The 23,376-nt window shown below is 35.8% G+C and overlaps 1 protein-coding gene across 2 annotated transcripts in view; it reads right to left on the bottom strand.

The window, feature by feature from the left end:
- The window catches only part of STAG2 (STAG2 cohesin complex component), a 135,771-nt gene that overhangs the window by 52,101 nt on the left and 60,294 nt on the right, over positions 1–23,376 (bottom strand). For both annotated transcript variants that reach the window (XM_069074037.1, XM_069074036.1), the window contains exons 4-8: positions 8,728–8,889; positions 7,161–7,257; positions 5,180–5,256; positions 2,222–2,426; positions 214–365 (exon numbers count right to left, since the gene is read on the bottom strand). In XM_069074037.1, coding sequence (XP_068930138.1) covers positions 214–365; positions 2,222–2,426; positions 5,180–5,256; positions 7,161–7,257; positions 8,728–8,889 — 693 coding nt within the window. The remainder of the gene's footprint in view (positions 1–213; positions 366–2,221; positions 2,427–5,179; positions 5,257–7,160; positions 7,258–8,727; positions 8,890–23,376) is intronic.

Below are 23,376 nucleotides of genomic sequence, written 5' to 3'. Positions count from 1 at the left end.
AAACACATCTCTATTTTCTAAGAAATTTAAAAATCATTATTTTAGTTGTTAAACTAAATCCTGAATTACATAAAATTTGAAGTAATTCATTTTATGTCTGGGAAAAAGGAGTTAGCAAAGTTAGATGAATAATTCAGTGCCAGTGAGTTAGTTAAATATTGCCTATGCCTGACAGAAATGTACTGACAGCTAACCATACTGTTACCCATTTACCTCTTTCCTCTTTTGCAGCAAAAGTTCCAGTCTATCATTTGCTCGCTTTCCAATCATTTTATTCCGCTCTGCTTCATACTGCCTCTGTGTATTGTCCATGTTAATGCTAAGATTTAACGCCACATTCACCAACGCTGTCATCAACTTCATAGCTATTTTTTAAGAAAGAAGAATCAGAAGCAAAGAACAACAATTTTAGGTCTTTTTAAGGTAAGTTCAAACCTATTATTCACATGAAAAAAATGACAAAGTTCAGGTGGCAGCTGCCACAACTATACTCAGAATTGTCTGTTCCATTATATAACTAACAACACATCTTTTGAAGGATGTGGCCTTTCAAAACTGATGTTCTTTACAATGAAGTCTACTCTACAAGAAAAACTAAAAGTCTAGGTTCCAGTTTTGTGAGAGCATGATAGTGGATAGAGAGCCACCCAAAAAGGTTTGGAAGGCTTAATTCTTCTCTGACCCATGATGGCTGTGTCACCCTGGGCAAGTCACATTGATAGAGTCCCACAGTAAGGTTCTAAACCCGCAGATCTGCATTGGCAGAGCATCATTACTGGGTGTTCCGTATACTAAGGAAATCATAGGTCAGCCATCGCACTACTCACTCCAACCACCAACAACAAAAAATAAAAGTGCATGAGTGTGTCTGCATCTTCAAAAAAAAAATCCCAGCAGGTACTGTGCTTCATTAAATAATCACATAAAAGCTGAAGCTGATGGGTAAGGAAAAAAAAGTTGCTAGATCAAATGAAGTAATGGAATTTACACAAATCATCAAAAAAGTGATTTGACAAATACTTTTGCAGCCTTTCTTTAACTGGAATTTTAATGACAAGCTTTCACAAGCTATTCTCAGAAACTTAAAAAAAAAAGAACTTTTATTCTCAGAAACATTTTAAAGAATATCATTTGAAGGACAAAGTAATATGTAATAAAGGAGATCAGATCATCTGGTGCTATATTTGATGAACCCTAGTCTCTGTCAGATTCAGCCCATGTGCAAACACAACAAAATGCCTACTCTGATGATAAAGGAGGCAAGTTTATTATCAACGACACATAAAGGCTAGATTCCCCCATTTCAAAGTAACTTAAAATAAAAGATACTTCATAAGACAGCAAAATAAATGTGCTTAAACTTCAAAAAAATTATGATATTAAACTGATTAAAGTTGATGATAGTAAAAGTTGTAAAAACTTTAGACTATATACTCTATAGTTGGAATGTAATTAATGACTTAGTCCCTACAAAAATCTATTAGATAAGAGCATAATATTTTCTTTACAATTTATACATTCTATCTCTTCAAATAAGGGGCACTATAAATAGAAGTATTTTTTTGGAGGGAGAAGGCAAGACTATTGGTAATTTGCCCAAAGTCACACAGCTAGTATGTGTCAAGTATATGAGACTGGATTTGAACCCAGGTCCTCCTGACTCCAGCAGGATCGATGCTCTATTCACCTAGCTGCCCCTAAATAGAAGTATTATTAAGAAGAACAGATTAAGAGAATTTTAAATTTCTGAACAAAAAGAAGGGTGTTACTTCTAACCTGTAAGAACAGACAATGAGGTAGTAACCAGTGCTATAAATCCCCTAAGATCAAAGTCTACTATGCAAGGGGTTTCCCAATGCTGCAATTGATGGGGCTCTAAGGAAAGAATTAAGCTTTGTTCTCTCTACTTGGCTCCCTCTCATATCACACTCTAGCCTGTGCCATGGCCCCTGGCTATTTATAAAAAAGCTAAACTTAAAAAAATATCACCATCATAATAAAGCATTACCCACTAAGGAAATCAAGGGTTCTCACAAACTGTCTATAACCTGCCATAGTATTTATCAGCCCAGGGCCCAGTAACTAGTATAGTAGAAGAGGCCTTCTAGTAATGACAAGATTCTAAATAAAATTAACCTGACAATAAGTCAGTTTATGCCTTATTGAACCATTTATCTTACCTTACAAAGCTGCACATAAGAAAGAATTAGAAAATGCTAACCTGCCAAGGTGCTGGTATGTCGAAATGCCCTGACTTGAGAGTCAGACAATCCTGTAAGCAGTGAAATGACTGTATCCATCATGTACTCATCATATATGATACTATATTGACATTGCCTCACTAATACACCAATAAATTCACAAAAACTGGATTTGAATTTCTTCCACTGAGGACCAGCCATGGTGAGTGGATAATCTCCACTATCCTAAAATAAAATTTTAAAACATTAATTTCTTTGCAAATATTGACAAAGAAAAATGTTACGTGTGTAATAAACATTAACAAAGATACACCTTACCTTCTGAATGCATTGAAACCAAAACAAGGAATATTAGGGGAAGTAAAGGATTGTGAGGAAGGAAGTCTTTTTACCTTGGAAACAGTTCTAGCTTTCATATGAGTATTCAAAAGGAGAAGGTAAAAACTATGCAGCATTAATAAACCCAAGTGGCCATCATCTACTATTAACTCAGATATAGTATAGCAATTAAGCTTTAAAATAGCAGAATAAGCAAAAAAAATGCTAACTGTACAATTGACTGTGACATTTACAATGGTAATATGAAATAAAATTTTCTTCTCACATTATAGTCATAGTTCATATGCTTAGAGAGGCTTAAAATAAAAAGTGTCTGTATCAACTGACACCAGCATGGAAGGAACTACAGAATTCTGTCCATATGGACTTTTATGACGTTCCTATCTAACCCACATCTGTGTGTCTCAAGAGTTTGCTTCACTGAAGAATAACACTAACTACACAACAGAAGTTCACAGTGCCATATACAATCCTCTTTTCTGTTCTTCTTTGGATAAAGAAATGATTTTCAAGTTTGCAATAAAAAAGAAAAATGGAAAAAAAAACCCTGACATTTCAGTTAAAGGAGTACAATATAATAGCATGACATTATAGCTTCATCCAAAAGAATTTTCAGTTCAATCAAGCACTGCATTTTAAAAGCATAAAAAACCACAACAGAAAAACTAGGACTACCACCCAAATGCCAATTTTTGGCAAGGAAAGCACAGTGGCTGCAGATAATGGTAATAGCTAATTTAACAGTCAATTCCCTCTTTCCTCAGGATTTCACTACAAACAAAAGGGATCTTCAATGATACATTAAATTTAATCATTTGATTTTAGAACATGTACTACATACTATGAAGAAAAACCTAAGGTGTGACCAACTCCATTTAAAATGTCAATAACTGAAGATATTTTGCACTAAGAAAAGGTTCAGTTATGCATATAGTATTTCAAAATGAAAATACTAGGAATGCGGCTCAGTAACTTCTAAAGTATCTTCATCAGAATTGTTTTTAAGGTATTTTAGAAAAAATCCTTAATCTTTGGCAACTGAAGGCCTTAATTTTTCCCCCCTTTTTGGAATAACTATTAATTAGCCTACTTTAATTCATCTAGAATGTCATCTAAACTCATTACAAACAGTAGTTAATCTAATTTTTATTCAAGTCCAGATCTGTTGTCCCCTCATGGCACAGCAGTAACCATGAAGTTCATCTGGCAATACCAGCACTGCATCATAAGCTCTACCTGGCTAACTAAAGGCAAAGGGGTCAATGATGCACTGAATGATCATTTCCCAAGAAACAATCTTACCTACGTTCAGAAAAGATTATCACTAAACTCACTATAGAGTAAACTAGCTGATCACAGTGACTGTTAAAGACTGGTAAAGATATACAAATGGAATACATGTAATAATGGAATCAAAGGTCAAAGAAACATTTAAAATATCTAAATTTTTCTAAATCTAAATTATCTAAATCAGGATTTCTCTTTTATTTTAATTATTATTTCTCTTTTAATTAACACACGTAAAACCTAATATTAAAGATGAAATTAAGTTTTAAAAAATCAGCCTTGATTATTTTGTCAACTACTGGGTAACTGATTTGGAAATATTGACTTGCTTAGATATTTCGAACTTTTTGCCTGACTAGCTTTTAGATGTTTTTATTAACTCCATCTCCAGAATTTAGGCAAATGAATCTCAAAATCAACTGTATCCCCTCATTAGAAAGCAAAGCCAATGTCTTTGGAGGACATAAAGTTAAGAACTAGCTAAGATGGTTACATATTTGTGATAAATGATAACAGAGAAAACACTTTTTCTTCACGTTTATCAGGTTTATTTTTTAATTTAGTAATACCAAATGAGGGAACTGTTAAAGGTTGTGCTGGCCAGCTCTCAAACACTAATCAGCTGTTTTTATCCCTACATACACCTGAATGGAAATTTCACAGTAGAATACCATGACTGAAGGGTTAAACCATAAAGACCAAAATCTTACTACTTTAATAAAAAGTATGTCTTAACAATTAAGCTAAAGTAACTATTTTTCAAACTCTGAATTATAAAATTAACTTAGTAAACAAAAATTTTAGATTTTATTCTTCCTTCTGATGAACAAAGCCCAAATGTTGACCATAAAATGGTACCAAAAAGAAAAAAAAATTTTCCTAAGAAATTAATGTTGGCAAATAGTACATATTTAATGTGCAAAGTAATGGTTAAAGTATGTGTTAGTAGTTCAATTTGTGTATTTAATTTAATGATCAGCTTTTCTAAAATTATCATAAAATTGGAATATTTAAATAAACTATTAGAATAAATATAGGCCACACCTGAAAACTAAATGTCTTTTAAAGTAAAAACAAAAACAAGAAAACTGGTTTTTCAAAAGGGAGACACTTCCAATTTATATAGGATCATTTTGCATTTAAATTTTTGGATAATTTGTTCTCTGCATTTTAACAATAAAGCCTAAGAAGAAACAGGTACCTCAATGTCTAACACAGTCCTACAAAACCATAAATTCCACCTTGCATTGGGAATTTGATTTAATAATGATTAAACCAAGAACATCTGACCATTCAATTCAGGAACAAAACAATAATAGCTACAAATAACATTCTCAAAATATTTAAGTTACCTCATCAAATTCTTCTGTCATCTTTCGAATTATTTCAGAGTTCTGCATGTGCCTAAACATTTCGGCTGTGACAACTCCTACAATTTAATTTGTAAAGAAAATGAGAGTTTAGTAGGGGATATACTGAAATAGAATACTTATGAATCTGAAGCAATCAAAAGGCAATAGATAATTCTATATCAATCATAATACTCAAGCCTAGAATTAGAGCACAACAAAAGTTCTGAATAAAAAGTAAGCCAGGTATAGAATTATACTTCTGGCAAGCTCAACAATATGGACTAGAGCCTGAATGCAAGAAAAAAAATGTTAAAAGGCCTCTTTAAAATAAATAATTTTTAAGTCTCTAATCACTAGATAAGCAGTCAAAGAATGTAAATAAACATTCAAAAGAATTGTAACTGATTAACAATATGAAAGAAACGTTTCAAATCCCTAATGATAAAAGGAACATAATGACAAATAGGTCCATATATACCAACATATTCATAGTAGCAGTTTTTGTGGTAGCAAAGGACTGAAAACAAAATAGATGCCAAAAGACTTAGAAGGTATTAACAAACTGTGGTACATGAATGGATTATTACTCTGATTTAAGAAATGGACAAAATGTTGATTCCAGAGAAGCAAAGCCAAGACTTCCATGAATTGATACAAAGTGGAGTAACTAGAACCATAAAAACAGCAGAAACAAAGACTACAACAAAGTAAACATAAAGAACAATAGCAACAAAACAAGTGAAACTCAGTAAGATTTAAGGAGCTATCAGAAGTGCTACTTTTCCTGGCTTCTTTGCAGAGGTGGGGAGGTACATTGTTACACTATACAACATCTTAAGAATTTTTCTAATACACTGCTGAACTTTTTTCTTTTCTTATAAGAAAAAGCCTCTACAGAAAAGGGCTAGGAGAAGTAAGTATTGGGAAATGTAGGTGAAGCTAACATTAAAAAAATTATTTTAAAATAAAAGCAGGCCTCAGAGGTGAGAAAAGGACCCACCACAAAAAAACCTATTATCTTTGCTCCTCAGGTTAAATCGGAACCATTTTTAAGGCATGAGGACAAAGGTATAGACTTAGAAGTATGAGGAAACTTAGCAATGTATTATCTAACTTTCCTTGTACAAAGTTAAATTCTGAAGATAGTAAAAAGATTAGGTGACTGCAAAAAACTGGGAACACAAAAAGAGGAAAATGACAGAAGGGCATTGACAAAAGAAGTTGATGAGACAACCAACTAGAAAACATTCTGGGGCAGTTGGTGCAGGGAGCCAAATGCATCTCAACTTCTCAATAGCCACAGGTTCACTGTAACCTAAACATAAAGAATTTAAGATGATGCTAGTTTAACAATTCAAAGGAAGCTTCATTAAGCACCTTAAGTACTTACTCAGTCTAAGAAGTTGTTCTAACAGGGAAACAAGGAAAGATTAAAAAAGAAACTAGTTCTTAAGGAGCTTAAAATACAAGGGGAGAGAGCTGGAGACAACCCCTACACAAATAACTAAGATACAAGAAGAGTGTGATAATTGCTAAATGATTGACCTAGAAAAATCTGAGGATCACTTTCAGCTCCTCTCTTTTCTTTTTTTTTTTTTTTTTGGGGGGGGGGGGAGTAGGGAGAAGGAGGGAAAGAAGACGAATAAAGACAGTAAAGGAGGGGTTAAGCAGATAAAGAATTTTTGTTCAGGGAAGACTTCCTTGAGGAGGTAGTATACCTCTTTGAATTATACCTTCCTCCCTTTCTTCCAAGCCCAACAAAAGGAAACTTTCTTTTTTGAGGGAATGTAGAAGGAAAAGGTAGGCTGTAGTCAGATTGAATACAATACTGTCTCACCTGATTTCCCCTCACAACAAACACCCTCTCTAGAACTGCTAACCCTTGCCCCTACTCTCACTCCTTTTACAGGTATAGTAGCACTTTAGCTATTTCACTTGTTAGTGTGATATGTGGAACAGTATACATACATATATGTCTTACCTTTACAGCCTGAACACTGAATAAAGAAGTTGATGAGATCAAGAAGTGAAATATCCCGGTCATGTTTATATGACTCTATCCAATCATCCACTACAGACTGGAGGAGAAAAAAATAGAAAATAGAATTGTCATTGACTTTTCACATGTGCTAAAAAGGGGAATAATGTTACTGTTCTGAAGATCTAGTTGTATTACTCTATCCAATCACCCAATACAGACTGAAGAAGAAAATAGGAAATAGAATTGTCACTGACTTTTCACATGTACTAAAAAGAAAAAGGGGAAGGGGGGGATACAATTGCTATTGTGAAAAATTAAGACACAGTATCCAACCTGAAAATATTTTCATACAATATTTTTAGCAATAAAAGACAGAATCCAATTTGGTAGATGGGATACTCAGAAACACAAAATGAATGAAGAGAACACTTCTATTTTCTCTGCAATAAAAGAAAGTCTAAAACAAAGTTAAATTCTAGGACAGGAACCATGTTCTCTAAAACACTAAATTTTGTTGATAATATAAGAAAACATTAAAAGCTAATATTTTCATTTATGTTTTCTAAAGTACAGAAACAAACAGTATTTCAAGACTAATTTTGGTTGTACTTTAGATCTAAAGTTGCTTCTTGAAGACATGAGATAACTTTAAACAGTATGATTACCAATGTGGTGATGGATTTAAGAGTTAGAAATTTAGTTACATGTGTATAAATAAGTATATAAATGTGTATAAATGAGTTTCATTTAACTAATCACAGTTTCAACTATTTATTAGTGGAAAATTCTTCCATAAAAATACCCCACTAGGACCATAGGGCAAGGCACTGCCATAATTTCCTGTCTAAAACTAAAGGTTTGAAGGTTGGCTCTTCAAGGGTTCAGTTCTAACATTCTAAATTGACAATTCAATTTACTGAATAAGTTAGTAATTATTTCAATATAGCTCATAGGACACCTTTAAAAGGAGTCCATACTGAAGTCACACCCTCACACCCCAGCACAAGGCTTAGTTAACTTAAAAAAAAAAAGTTTATATTTATACAAGTCTGATGGGGGGGGAGGGGAAGAAGAGTACATCCTATATTCAAATTAATATACATTATCTCACTTAGCCAAGAACTCCACACAAGTAAATTATTTCACAATTATCTGCATAAAGAAATGTGGGTCTATTTTTTGACCCAAAAAAAATCCTAATCATATTCTTTAATTTATAATAGAACCATGACTCTATATCTTGATGTTTTCTAGAATAGGTTCTTGCCCATCCTAACAATTAGGTTATTTTTTTTAAATAAGACCAGAGGATTGTAGAGATCATCTAGTCCAGCCACCTCATTTTCACAAATAAGGACTTGAGCCTTAAGAGAGGTAACCCCCAGATCACACAGCTAATAAGTAGCAAAACTAAGACTGCAGTACAGATCCATTTCCTTTCCCTGGCCTCCTCCTTTTAAATTTTGTTACTTCAAAAAAGAGATAACTAAGACACATAATTCCTGGATGGACATAAAAGGTTACAACTGATTTTTTTTAAAACTAGGGAAGAAATTTTAAATAGTACCTGCATAGCACTCTTGCCCATTTTGACTACTTCAAACAACATCATGTTTTCCACTCCATTCTGTTGATGATGCCCATTCATTCGATTTGGACCAGAAGGTTTTCCTCCTCCATTTCCACCTTTCCCCTTTTCTCCAGGACCTTTTTTGCCTTTTTTACAAGTCTGTTAAAAATAAAAGATATTTTTAAAATATTTTGTACATTCCAAGTATGCTTAAATAAAAGTTCTCATTGACACTTATTTGTACTTAAAGAGAACCGTAGCCAAAACAAATATTACAAGATGGTATTACTGAGCCCAATAATTACATGATCTGAAGCCATCTTGCTACTTCTCCAAGAGAGAGAAGCTGGCCTCCTGGCCATTCATAAAACAAGTTGTACCAAGTCCTGTCAATTTTACCTTCTCAAGGTCTCTCATATATGCCCTTTTTCCTCTGCTTATAATGCTGTCACCCTAGGTCGGACCTGCATTATTGCAAAAGCCTCAGGCTGGGGTCTGGGCCTCAAATCTCTCCCCATTCCAGTCCCATACTCTATTTAGTTATCAAAAGTGATCTTCTGGGGCAGCTAGGTGGCGCAGTGAATAGAGCACCGGCCCTGGAGTCAGGAGGACCTGAGTTCAAATCCGGCTTCAGACACTTACCACAAAAACTAGCCATGTGACCTTGGGCAAGTCACTTAACCCCAATTGCCCTCCAAAAAAATGCAAAAAAAAGTGATCTTCTAACCAGGTGGCTCTCTTATTGAATATACTTCAATGGAAGGCTCCCTATTACCGCCAGGATCAAATGGAGAATCCTACTGGACTTCTAAAGTCTTCCATAACATGTCCCCTTCCTACCTTTTCAGTCTTCTTATACCCTACCCCCTCCTTCCTTTACCCTACCCAAGTATTCAGATCCAATGATACAGGAGTCTCCTTGCTATTATAAGCATTTAATACTTCATTTTCACTGTCTTTCACCCATGCCTTGAATTCTTCCTCCTTCCTCTCTGCTTCCTAGCTTCAATTTATCCTGTATAAATTTTCTCTGTACACAGTAGTCTGCATGTTATCTCCACCATCTGACAGTGAGACCCTTGAGAGTACGAACTGTCTTTTACCTTTCTTTGTATCCCAAGCCCTTGGCACAGTGCCTGGCAAATAAGAAGCCTAGAGAAATTCTATTGTTGCTACAGGTCATATGCCTTGACCATACTAGTCCTCTACTTACTGGGTAAAAATGAAGCCAATCTCTTCAGAATTGCTCCCACAGACACATAATCCCATATAAACCAAACAAAAGTTTTAAAACATACTAAAATAAGGATCAATGCTCAATTCTCTTAGTTTTATCCTTGTTTCATTAAAGGCCCAGGAGAAAAAAAGGCCCACTAATTGTCTAAATGACCATAACTCTCTACTTTCTTTTTGTTGTTGGTTTGTTGGGGGGGGAGGGACTGGGGGGATGTTCCAGTACCTGTGATTTTAAAGGGTATAAGTTCATTAATTCCCTCTACTAAAGCTTCTTTAGAGTTCTCTGGGGGCACTGGGGCATTAAGTGACTTGCCCAGGGTCATAGAGCCAGCATACATGTCAGACTGAAGCCAGGTCTTTCTACTCTGAAGCCAGGTCCTCCTTCATGCACTATGTCATGTTCTACAGGACTACTTCCACTTATTTTTATTGAAAACACAATGAAATCTTAAAATATTTAATACTTAGATACTTAATTTCTAGTTTCCTAAAAATAAGTTCTTGTTAACATTGAAATTATTTAGTTCCATAAATTATTTTACAAAACTGGAGGCAACATATTACAGCAGAACCACACTGGCACAGAAGTTAGGAGAATAGCACTGAAACTTGACCCTACTAGCAAGTATTCCAAGTCACTTGACCTCTCTAGACCTGTTTCTTCATCTGTAAAAGTAAAAGGGTTAACTCTGCTCTGACATTCTATTATTTTAAAATGCTATTTTTCTCCATACTACCTCCATAAGTATGAACCCATTTTGATAGGTAATTAAAACCCATATTAAAAGCAAAACCATTTTTCATAAACTGTGCTCAAAAAGGTTTTCATCTTCACTAGTTTGACTCTGATCTGTCTGCATGATACTAGGTCACCAACCAAAACATATATTTTGCCTTTTATAATTAGGTCAAAAAGGTACAATATTCAAACATATTAAATTTGAAATACACACAAAAATCAAGCTATACATAGTAGAGATTCATGGCTTCATTTTCTGTTCTTTTTATAAGAATATGGATATTTGTCAAGTTTATAAAAAGAAAAAATTTTAAGATTATTGCAATAGTCCACTTATATAGGTTGATATACAACTCCAACTTAAAATTATCAGTTTATACAAACCCATTGTTTCAGATCCCTTATATATCAAAAGTTTTAATGTGAAACTTTAAAATTAAAGTCTCATAAGTGTTAACTAACATCCATTTATGGCAACAGTTGAGGAAAACCTTTCCAAGCTTCCTTTTACAAGTCTTTGGCAGCCATATCCTAAAAGGCCACAAGGGGAGGCTCTTACATTCTTTTTTCTTTTCAGTGAGATCATAAAGGATGATCAAAACAAAACAAAATTCAAGATCATGGCAAGGAAAGAGAAAAACAAGAAAATTTATCACAGAAAAACTGAATGTCATATATAGCCAAGAGCCCACAAAAAAATCTAGAGGCTTTTAAGAAATCTGATTCTAAGTCCAGCATTATCTATTGAAAATCATATAACTAACCTCCCCCCAAAAACTGCTAACAAAGTTAACAATATAAATAAAAAACAAGAGCCTTTGAGTAAAAGGTAGATCACAGCCACTAGGACCTGCATCAATGCAGAGGAGGGAAAAGGTCAAATTGACTACCATCATACCAGATCTTTTAGAGCAGAGGTGGGGTTTGAAGAATTGTGCTTATTTTTAGCTAATTCCTCAAACTCTCTTTTCCTATACTACCTTGTCTCCTTCTCATCTCCTTCCTAAACTAGGCAAAATATGGATCCAGAGTATCAGAAACCCTGAAAGAAATTAGTCATGCTTTTTGGGAAAGTATAGATTTTTTTAAAGTTAAAATCACCCTATATACAGTACATTTCTCCACTCTTAACAGTGTTTTAAGCTTGGCCTGATGAATGAGGGTCATTAGGATGCTACTTGTGATAAGCTAATGATAAGTTTCCAAGTTTTAGGGTTCCACTGACTCTATCTCTTATATTCTCTTTCTCTTCATAGATTACCCTAGTGTAAAACCCTCTCACTTGGACTACTGACCCTAACAGCCTTATCATCTGGTCTTCTTGATTTCTGCCTCTCTCCTCTCCTATCTTTCCTCCACACAATTGTCAATGCGATTTTAAGTCACAGTTTAGCAAGTCACTCCCTGCTCAAACAGCAAATCAGTGAATCTCCACTGACAATAGGATTAAAAAAAAATACAAACTCCTTACCTAACCCGGCCCTCTACAATCTGACTCCCAATAATCTTTCCACTCTTATTTCAATCCTACTTCAATCCTTCACAAACATTCTTGTCAAATCAGTCTAACTGGGCCTGGCACAGGGGAATACACTTTCTTCCTACTAGTATCAACTAAGGTCCTATTTCAGGGAACCCTTCCCTCATTCTACACAACTCAATCATTGTTCTATTTTCTCTTCAATTTTCCTCAGTTTAATTTTTTTCTGTACACATTTTATCCCCGAACCACTACCTTCCCATAATGGACTGTAAGCTCCTGAAGGGCAGGAATTGTTTCTTTGTCTTTATATCCACAGCATCTAGCACATAGGTCCTTGATCATAATGATGTAGCTGTCAATGTAATTTCATTCATTTATTAATAAGTACCTTCTGTACCTTACTCTCAAGCCAGATGAATGCTACAAATAGAAATCTTGCATGATTAGGCTAACCTGAAGTGAACCTCACCCACTGTACATTTGCCTTTACTTATCTTTACTTATCTTATAGTATCAAGTACTATACTGGTAACCACAGCAAACCTTTTCCTCCAGCTCCCAACTCCACTGCGTTCCTCCCTAATCCCATTCTCTCAGATGACCTACCTTCTGACTTTGCCAATGATAGAGGCCATTCTCAGCTGTGAGCTCTCCTCCAAAGGTTCTACAACTCAATCTTTTGCTCCAAGGTCCCTAGATGATGTAGCTTTCCTCTTCACCAAAACTAACTCCTCAACTTCCTACACCTGCCTTATCAATCAAACCTTCAATTGATAGATAGCTCACTGCTAAACTTTCTGAGTCATTGAAGACAGTTCACATCTCCACACCAACCACTTATTTCTTCAACTAATTTGAAATACGGCTTGCAAAGATATCTCTCTACTTGGGGTAGAGGTGGGGAATAAGGGAAACCTGCTCTGTCCATATGTCTACTATTACTCCTTAACTCTTCTGCAGTCTTCAACTGAGATCCACACTCATTACCATTTAAATACATCACACCTAACCGGTCTCCCTCAACTCTCCAATCCATCTTTCACCTAACTGCCCAAATAACCTCCTAATGACTGTCATTACCCTGCAAATTTCAATTCCCTATAGGATTAATCTAACCAAATTCCACAGCCCAAAAAGGGCACTTTCTACAATACTGGCCTTTGAATTAAAACTCACAAACCAGCACTTTTAAATTCTTTACAACTGTAAGCCTAAAGCTGTCTCTTGCAACTTCTACCTGGTGCACATAATTCTTTTTTTTTTTTTAAGCAATCAGGGTAACTTGCTCAAGGTTACACAGCCAGTTATTTCTGGGTGTGGTGCTGAGTGTCTGAGCCCGGGATTCGATCTTCAGGTCGTCCCAACACTGGAGCCGGTGGTGCTCTTACTCGCTGTGCCACCTGGCCACCCCTAAGCAATTGGGCTTAAGTAACTTGCTCAAGGTTACACGGCCAGGTGTTTCTGGGTGGGTGCTAAGTGTCTGAGCCCAGGATTCGATCTCCAGGTCAATCCTGACACTGGAGCCGGTGCTCTTACTAGCTGTGCTACCTGGCTGCCCCTAGTGCACATAATTCTGCACTCACAAACCAAAAAGTTCAAGTCTAATGCAAAATATGGTATTAAGTGCAATATTATTAGATTTTGCCCATTCTAGCCTATCTAGAACTTTTTTCATATTGCAATCCAGCTTTTATCAATCTCTTATCAAATTTATGTCTCAAAAATGGGAGTTCCCCTTAGATTCCAGGTTCTTGCTACTACAAAAAGAGCTTGGAAGAAATTTTTTTTAATCACAGGGGAGAAGGGCCTAGTAGTGATATTGCTGGGTCAATGGGTATGTGCCATTTAGTGACTACTGGATCCAGAGCTCTCTCTATATTGTTTTCCAGAAGAGCTGGACCAATTCACATGCATTAGCATGAAAATTTCCCCAAAGTCCTCCAACAACTTTCATTTTTCCTTTTTGTCATTTTTGCCAATCTGATGGGTGTGAGGGTGGAACTCAGGAGTTACTTTAATTTGCCTTTATCTCTACTGCTGATTTAGTCATTTTTTGTTTGTTGATACCTTAGATTTCTTCTTTTGAAACCCACTACTCCATATCCTTTGACCCTCACTCTACTGAAGAATAGTTCTTAAGTGACTTGCCCAAGGTCATACAGCTGTATGTATGCTCATACATTGTATGAGACAAGATCTGAACTGACTCCAGGCCCAGCACTCTAACCACTGAGTCATTTAGGGAACTCATAAACATTTGGCACCTACCATGTGCCAGGCACCATACTAAGTGCACAGTTGTGTTTTTTTTTTTTTACTACTCTTGTTTTGTCTGTGCAAAAATATTTTGATTTGGCATAATCAAATTTTCCATTTTCTCTTCTGTAGTGCTCTCTGCCCGTTCTTTGACCATGAATTCCTTCTTGTTAACATGATTTATTTATGATTTGACTTTGGGTCTGGTCATTCAGTTTTGAATCCACCTAAATGTAGTATATTCAAATACACATACCTCAATCTTCTCCATGAAGAACAAGAGACAAGAGACAAGTAAGGCATTTGAAGTCCACCATAATTTCTGATTTACAATTTCAGTTAAATGGGGCTACTTATTGATAATAATAGCTAGCTTTATATAGGAAGAAGATTGTATTCTTTAGTCCCACTGTGACAAGGAAAGTGACTTGCCCAGGACCACACAGATGGTAAATGAAGTGAAACTCACTTGCTTAATATTCACTATGACACCTAGCTAGCTGCTCCTCAGAACTAGATCTGCCTCAGATGGTTAGCCAAGACTGGAAGTGATACGCTCTTCAACCTTCTGAAACCTTCAGTTAAGTTAGCTCAAAGCTCCTCTGAGACAAGCTTCTCTTCAAGTAATAAAAAATGGATAGTCCCTGTTTTGGTCAGACCAAATATGAAGCATTGGGTTTGGCTTGTAGCAACCACAGGCTGACAAAGACACTGTTAATTTTCATAGTACCCAGAAGAGTGTAACCAGAATGATGGTGAAGTCTTTGCCATGAGGATCCATTGAAGAAAGTAATAGTATTTATGCTGGAGACCCAAGGGAGACCTGAGAGCTGTGGGCCATGACAAGTTAGACTTATTTTGTCTACAAAGGCAAAATCAGGAAACTGCAAAAAGGTAAATGTAGATTTGGTATGAGAAAAAGCTTACTAATATCTAGTGCTATCCAAGAATAAAATGGACTGCCTCAGGAAATATTGATTTCTCTATCATCAGTGGTCTTCAAGCACTTTTCCAGTTATGGGTTTGTCTAAGTGACTACTGAGGTCAATTTAAACACTGAAATCCATCAATATTGAGAACATACTTTCTAAGTTTAGACTGTCCAACAGTACTTTCCCCCCAAAATAAAAAAATTTTACTCGAAAATAATTGAAAAGTCGCACAGAGGCAGATTATAGCCAGATACAATGAAATAATTCCTAACTATTCTAACTATTAAAACTACCTAAAAAGCAGATATACGGCACAGGTAGGTAGTAGGCAGTATTATTCAGGTCTTCAAGTGAAGGCAGGAAGACTACTTGCCTCAGATAATTTATAAACTAGCCCTATTTAGTTAGATGTTACAGTAGATGACCTTTGAGTCTTGACTGGATAGTTAGGAAAAAAAAAACACTAAAAATTTCTTAAAGGACTAGATAGAATATGAAAGACTGGATTATACACTAGACCAGTATTTCAGAAAAATAATGTCAAAAAGAGGAAAAGGGGTAGAGGTAAAGGGAATAAACTCAATTTTAGACAGAGAGTTCTAGCAGTAATAATTCTTGCTTAGTCTGTACTTCCATGTATCTTTCTCACCAAACCTAAATCCTAATAAGAAAGCAATCAGAAACAATCAAAGTAACTCACAGTTCAGTGAAGGCAACAGAATGAGCTCTAGTTAATTTAATTCAACCAAGTATTTATTTTTCTCCTTTGTAAAAGTGGAGGGAGAAGGCAAGGAGTCCACCAATGCAGAATACTGCATATAATATCAGATTTTTCTATATATTCATTGGCTTTGTGGAATTTTTTTCCTTATTTTTTTAATTATTTGTTATAAAGGATGGCGTTCTGGGAGAGTACTAAAAATAAATGAACAGTTCCTGTCCTTCTCAAGAAGCTTATATGGTAGGAGGTTGAGGGGAGAAGTGAAAAAGGGAGGGGAAAAAGAATGTGCAAACTGTATATAGATACTGAAATATGTGTCACAGAGCTCTGATAATCACTAATCCATTTAAGTATACCCTATTAAAACCAGTACAGCCCCACACACAGACATATACACAAACTCTTTAGGAAAAAATATATATATCATTCACCATGGGAGTATATAAACAAAGAAATAATTGTACAATTAATATATACATTTATAGACCAAAAGCATTCAAATGTTATGAAAACCAGATTTAAGGGGGGAAATTTATTGCTGTTATTCAGTCATGGCCAACTCTTTGTGGGCCCATTTGGGGTTTACTTGTCAAAGATACTGGAGTGGCTTGCCATTTCTTTCTCTAGCTCATTTTACAGATTAGGAAACTGAGGCCAAGAGGATTAAGTGATTTGCCCAGAGTCCCACAGCTAAGTATCTGAGGCCAGATGTGAACTCAGGAAGAGGAGTCTTCCTAATACCAGGCACCTAGCTACCCCAAGAGGAAAGGGAGGAGGGGGATTGAAGTCCCATTCAGAACAAATTGTTAAAACTGATACTTAGGGTCTTTATTACGGGAAATGTCTAATCTACTTGATGAAAGAGTCAATTTTCTATAGATCAAACAACCAGAAGTTTTATAATCTTTGTATACATAACATTGTTGATTTAAGTAAAAATTAAAATTGATTTTATTTAAATAAAAATAAAAATTTGATTTAAAAAAAGCACTTTTCATTTGACAGAATCTTTACAACTAAGAGAGATGTTAGCATTTTAGATAACAGTCAAAGTTTATTCAAATTACTCTAGAATACAGAATGAGTTGCAAAAATCTTTGCATAAAGTATCTTATAAAAGTCTGAAGTGAAAATCTATTGAGGGAGAAGGCAGGCATAACAAGAAATTACTGTGGTGAAGAAAAAGATATCAATAAAATTAAGTCATATTCCAACAGACAAGTGGCCAGACATTATGAACATATTACTGAAAAGAAGAAATACCAACTATCACCAACCATCTGAAAAATTGTTCAATATCACTAATCATCAGAGGAGTACAAATTGAAATAACTGGAGGGTACCACCTGCCAAGGCAAAAAATGTCCAAGTTATTAGCAGGGCTATAAAATGTCTGCTGCTGAAACTATTCTTTCAACCACTTTGAAAAACAATTTGTTTCCAGAATAGATAATAAATCACCCACATCCTCTTGTTCGATGTGATTTTATTTCTGGTGGGAAGAAAGGAAAGTGTCCATGCTTTGCCAGTAGCCTTCTATAAAGACCATCCAGAACCTGGGAGCTATTTTTGATTACTTTATTTTTAACCATGAAACCCTTGGATCATCTTATGCCTCAATCTAGATGAGTGACCTCTTTTCTTTTCTCCCAAACACTAATTATTATAACTATTATATTGCAGCCCACTAAGAGCCACTAAATGTCATGTGAAGTTGTGATACCATGCCTCATAGCCATATCGCTTTACCAGATCAAAAAACCATGCATTAAAAAGTAAGGGATGAATAGCTATATGGTGAGCATTTAAGCTACAATGTTTTGGACAGTATTTTGATGGCAAAAGCAATGAATCCTGAAGTTGGCATTCAATCTTCATCCCAATTTTACTTCCTCCCAAGCAGATTTTTAATATAGTGATAGAGCAGATAACAAATCCTCTGGCAATAAAGCTCTTAAAGTAAGGAGGGAGGGGGGCAGCAATGTTTCTAAAAAGAATTTTTTTTTACAAATCTTGCTATTGCTATATTAACAAAAGTTATTCCCTCCACCCCCAAACTATTTATACTGGTCAATTTGAAAGTAAAGTCAACTATGTGCAGAAATTCATTGTCCCAGCCTCTCCCCCTCTTGTTTTTGTGTTTGCTATACCACATTTAAAGAGCTTAAAGTTTCTTTCTTTCTCCCACTCACCACTATGAAAAATAAGAAAAAAAAACTTGTAAAAAGACCTACATTCAAGTCTAAGGTATGCTACATTTGTAACTTTTGTAAAGCACTTTGAAGATATTATCCCATATGAGGCGAATGGAAACCACATAGATTGTACAGGTATTATAATCTTTCCTTTATAGTTAAAGGGACTGGGCTTAGATAGGTTAAGTAACTAGCCCATGGACATACAACTAATGAATGTCAGAAACAGAATTAAGACTCAAGTCTTCTCCAAAGCCATCACTCTTTTACACCACTTAGTCATGTAACCTTAAGACAGCAAGATTACTTTCCTTTCTAGGACTTTCTAGTAGGTTCATTTTTAAGACTGGTGACTGAACTAGTTTAATTCTAACAACATACAAGTTCTGAGTTTCTATTGCCTAGCTGATACTTCTGCATCCTAGGTTAATTATAGTAATTAGTGAGGGGAGAAACAGGAAAAAAAAGTTATCTACCTATAACTGGAAAAACTATAAGGGTGATCATAAGAGATCATCACACTCCCAAGAAAGGAAGGAGTGTTTAAGGGTCAGGTACTTTAGGACTTGAAGGACAGGTTCCTTTAGGACTTGAAGCCTAACTTAAACCCCACCTTATTTGCCTATGATAAGAATGTTTCAGGCACATGTAACATTATTTTGGTTATTCTGTATTTTCACACCATAAATCCTAACATTTTAAAATCTTCCTACCATTGAAGGGGGAAAACACTAGGAGGAAATGTCATCAATTTTAACTGTTCCATCATGCTATTTATAGACAACAAAAAATGGGAAATCAAAAGATAAAGGTAATACTGAATATTAACATTTCCTAGATTAGTTTCCTTCAAAAGTATAATAGAAAAGTTTAATATAAGACAGAGTACCCCATGAGCCCCCATACCCAACCACCCCCAAGTCTTAGCCAGCATGTTCCTAATTTTAAACCAACGTATTCCCAATGTTAAAAAAAACCTGTCTCCCAAAATTATTTTTAATTGTTTAATTTGTTTATTTTTAGTTTTCAACATCCATTTCCACAAGATTTTGAGTTACAAATTTTCTCCCCATCTTTCCCCTATCCCCCACCCCAAAATAGCAATCCTACTGAATAGCCCTTCCCCCAATCTGTTCTAATAATTTTGGGGGACTATATCCCCAACTTGTAGAAGATGTTTTATGCCCACTGTTCTTACTCTACTACCTTAGTAAATACTTCCTTCTGAAAGAACTGAATATTGTAAATTAAAAATAAACATATTAACTTTTTTTTTAAACCTGACTAAACTGCAGTCCTTTTGACACAGAAATCCTTGGGAATAATCATGAGTATCCAAAAAGTGCAAAATAGACCAAAATCCTCGTAACAACAATATGAGGCAACAAAGTGGACCTCCATTAATTTGACAATGGCTGAAAAAAAATCATAGCATGTGAATGTAAACTGTAGAACACAAGAAGCAGAATCAAAAGAATATACACAATGTGACTGGATATGGTCAATGTATCAGACATGTTTATATAACTGTTTCTTTGCCAAAAGGAAAATGGTTGGGGGAGAAAGGGAAAGTAGAAATTACTGTGATATAAAAAGAAAAGGAGCAATAAAATAAGTTTTGTTAAAGAAAAATGGCTCAGAGAAAATGATTAGCTTATTTATCTAGCTAAGTCCAACTGTTTAGAGAACATCTGAAGATAAAACCAGGTTAGGAAGGCAACAAAGTAATCTAGAAATGGCTAAGTTCAAGTTTCATCAACAAGACTAGGAAAAGTAGCAAATTTGGACTATTTATTACCTCTGTATTAAGCAAAGAAGTCTAATGGTATTTAAAAGCAGGAGAACATCGGTCCGATCAAGTATATACTCAAGAAATCTGTGCTGGAGGCAATTCAATTTAAATGGACACAATATATCTCAAAGAAGAGGTGATTGAAAAAGAATGGGAAAAAAAAACTCACAACCAAAGCTTAGGAAACGACAGGAGGCAAATAACTACCTAACCATATGTCTTTCTCATTTCTATAAAATCTTTATGAGACAGGCATGTGTATGCATACAGGATGGAAAAAAAAGACCAGCTTTAGGAGACAATTTTCTATAGAAGCCATCATCATGGTTATACAACTGATTGAAGTACACAGATTATCTTCGTAAGCTTCCCCCAGCTGTCTCAGAAAATGGTGAGGAGACAGGATCTCAAGAGCAAAGCCTGAAACCAATGTGAGCAGTGGAAAAACTTACCCAGTGGCAGATGTCCAGCTCTCCTAAACCACAGCAGTGAAATCCACAGTAAAGTGAAAGAAAATGGCCTGACAATCTACAATAAAGAAACAACTTATAAAACATATTTTGACCAAACTATAAAACTGGCCAATGAGCTTGAGGAATTAGTCTGTGACTATATGCATCTAAGACAGCAGTAACAGATGAACAAAAAGCAGGAACCAGAATAGAATAGGAAAGAGGAGACAGGGCTGAAGTATACTTGGGAAAATTAACAGTGTTTTCAATGATCCTAAACAGTTTGCTCTTGTAAAAGTTCATCGGTTTCGCCATGACCCAGGCCTCTAAAATTTCTGACTACAATGTCAGATCAAACCTGCTGTGATTCTACCACTCCTTCCCTCCTCTCCCCTACCATCAACAGCAGCCCTGCTCTAGCTTTACTTTCCTCCTCTAAAAGTCATAATCAGAGTAACTACATATGATCCACTATTCTTGAATACCTTATCTTATTGTCACTTATTAATTCCCTTATCTTATTGTCACTTATGTATAGCCAAACTATGACCTTGGGTGCTACCACCATTTGTGTTCTCTGCTCATACTACTTAATACTGCTTCTGAACAAAGTTACAAGATCATACTGGATTCCCAATAAAACCATGCTACCTAATCTCAACTGGACCCTCAGTGCTGACCAAGAATTCCCTAATTGATTTTCTTCAACACTCTTCAAGCCAGTTGTTTCAAACTACCTTATTTCTTCAAATCACCCTATACCAATCTTTCAATCTCTACAGAGAACTCCAAATTATACTATTTCTCCTGGCACTGTACATACGACTTTTTAGACCTGGAGCTAGTAAAACAAAGTTCAAATCGTACTTCAGAATCTGATCAAATGGCTTAACACTGTCTCAGACTCAGTGTTCGACAAACTAGAAAAAAAATGGATCCTACCTAACCAGGTTGTTTGAGGCTAAAATTTAAGTGTTTTTCAAAGTACTATATAAAGGAGATCTATTATAATTATTCTCTCCTACTTCATACCTCAAAACCCTATCGTCCTCCATTATTTCCTCCTTTACTCCAGTATAGGACAAACTGTGAGTGACCCTTCTTAACTAAGGCCAACTATCCTAAATCTGCCCTACATCACATCTCTTATAGGAGTTTGCCCTATACTAACTCCTTCCAAAAACCAGTAATTCAATTTCTTCCTATCTACTGGCTACTTGCCTGCTACTTACATACATATGCATCCACATCTCCTATATCAGTCCACAAGTGCATATTAAACTAAGTTTTAGGGCCTACAATGAAAAGCCAGACAATTTCTACTGGCAAAAAGAGTTTATATTCTATCCGTAAAAATCTTTACTTGTGGAGCGGCTAGGTGGCGCAGTGAATAGAGCACTGGCCCTGAAGTCAGGAGGACCTGGGTTTGGATTCGGCCTCAGACACTTACCACACACACATAAAAAAATTTTTTTCATAAAAAAGAAAAAAAATCTTTATTTGATCTTACCATTTGAAGCTATTTCATATTTTTGTTGCCTCTACTTCCTGTGACTTATCAACCCTTTACTCTGTAGAGCCCAATCCCATCTCAGCAGTCACCTGAAACAGCTCTTTGCAATGTTCCATGGTCTCTTCTCTGTCCTCACCCACACTGATCTCTGTGGCACATGACACTCTGGATGACCTGCCTGCTCCTAGACCTAGATCTTATTTGTCGAGTGAGTTGAACTACACAGCCTCTGGAGTCTCTTCCACGTGGAGATTCTAAAATTCCTGGTTCTCTTCCTCTGTGACATCAATTTCTCAGCCTCATTTGTCAGATCACCATTCCCTATCTCACCACCTAACAGTGGCTAACTGCGAAGGCTCCTTTCTCAGGATCCTCTTGGTTCCTGTGGGTTCAATTGTCATCTCTACACATGACTCATGTGTAGGATCTAACTCTCCAGCTCTCCAAACAGCAGTCTTCCCTCATCAAATCCCTGGATGTCCCATAGGCATATCAAACATTACAAAGCCTTAATGAGATCCACTCAAAAAAAGCATATTCTATAAAATAGTGCCTATTATACAGATTATGACATGCATGCAGTTAAGAGTTCATCCATTTTGCAAACAGATAAGAGCTGGGTGCAGGACTGAACAAAAAGAGGAGAATAGACTGAACTACCCTTGGGAAATTGCAAAACTCCCTTAAAGAGCCCAAACTTCTCCCAGAAATAGACTCATCTTTTTAATATCAATATTATACTAGTGTTGAAAGCTGAGGAGTTATGGAGAGAAAAGAAGCAGGATTCAATACATAATAAATAAGGAAGTAAGAAAAACTGAAATAAATGATGTTAACAACACTGAAAAAGAAGGCCTGGCCATGTAGAAAAAGAGCCTAAAGACTCAATCAGTATCATCAAGATGTCAAAATAAACCAGGCTGGGTAGAACCCCTGTGTCAACCTGACTGAAAGATAAACAGTGGGGTGGCTAGGTGGCGCACTGAATAGAGCACTGACCCTAGAGTCAGGAGGACTTGAGTTCAAATCCGGCTGAGATTTACCGGCCATGGGACCTTGGCCAAGTCACTTAACCCCAAGTGCCCTGTCTTCCCCCTCCAAAAAGGAAAAAGAAATATAAACAGGTATGGCTGAACATACACCATCAATGAGATCAAAGATCTATTTAATTGTATTTATCTTTGTATGTGTTATACAGCATATTCCATCATCACCCACAGGCCTTTCTTAACCAATAAGCAAAGGCTGCAAAAGATATGTAATTAACAATAACTTGCTATGATTCTGTATGGTTTTTGAATCACAAAACAAACCAAAAACTGAGATA

Source organism: Petaurus breviceps, unplaced genomic scaffold (assembly GCF_028583685.1).
Source record: "Petaurus breviceps papuanus isolate PSGF00001 unplaced genomic scaffold, PetGlider_PUasm1.0 90881, whole genome shotgun sequence".
NCBI lineage: Eukaryota > Metazoa > Chordata > Mammalia > Diprotodontia > Petauridae > Petaurus > Petaurus breviceps.
This window is presented reverse-complemented; position numbering and strand designations above follow the sequence as displayed.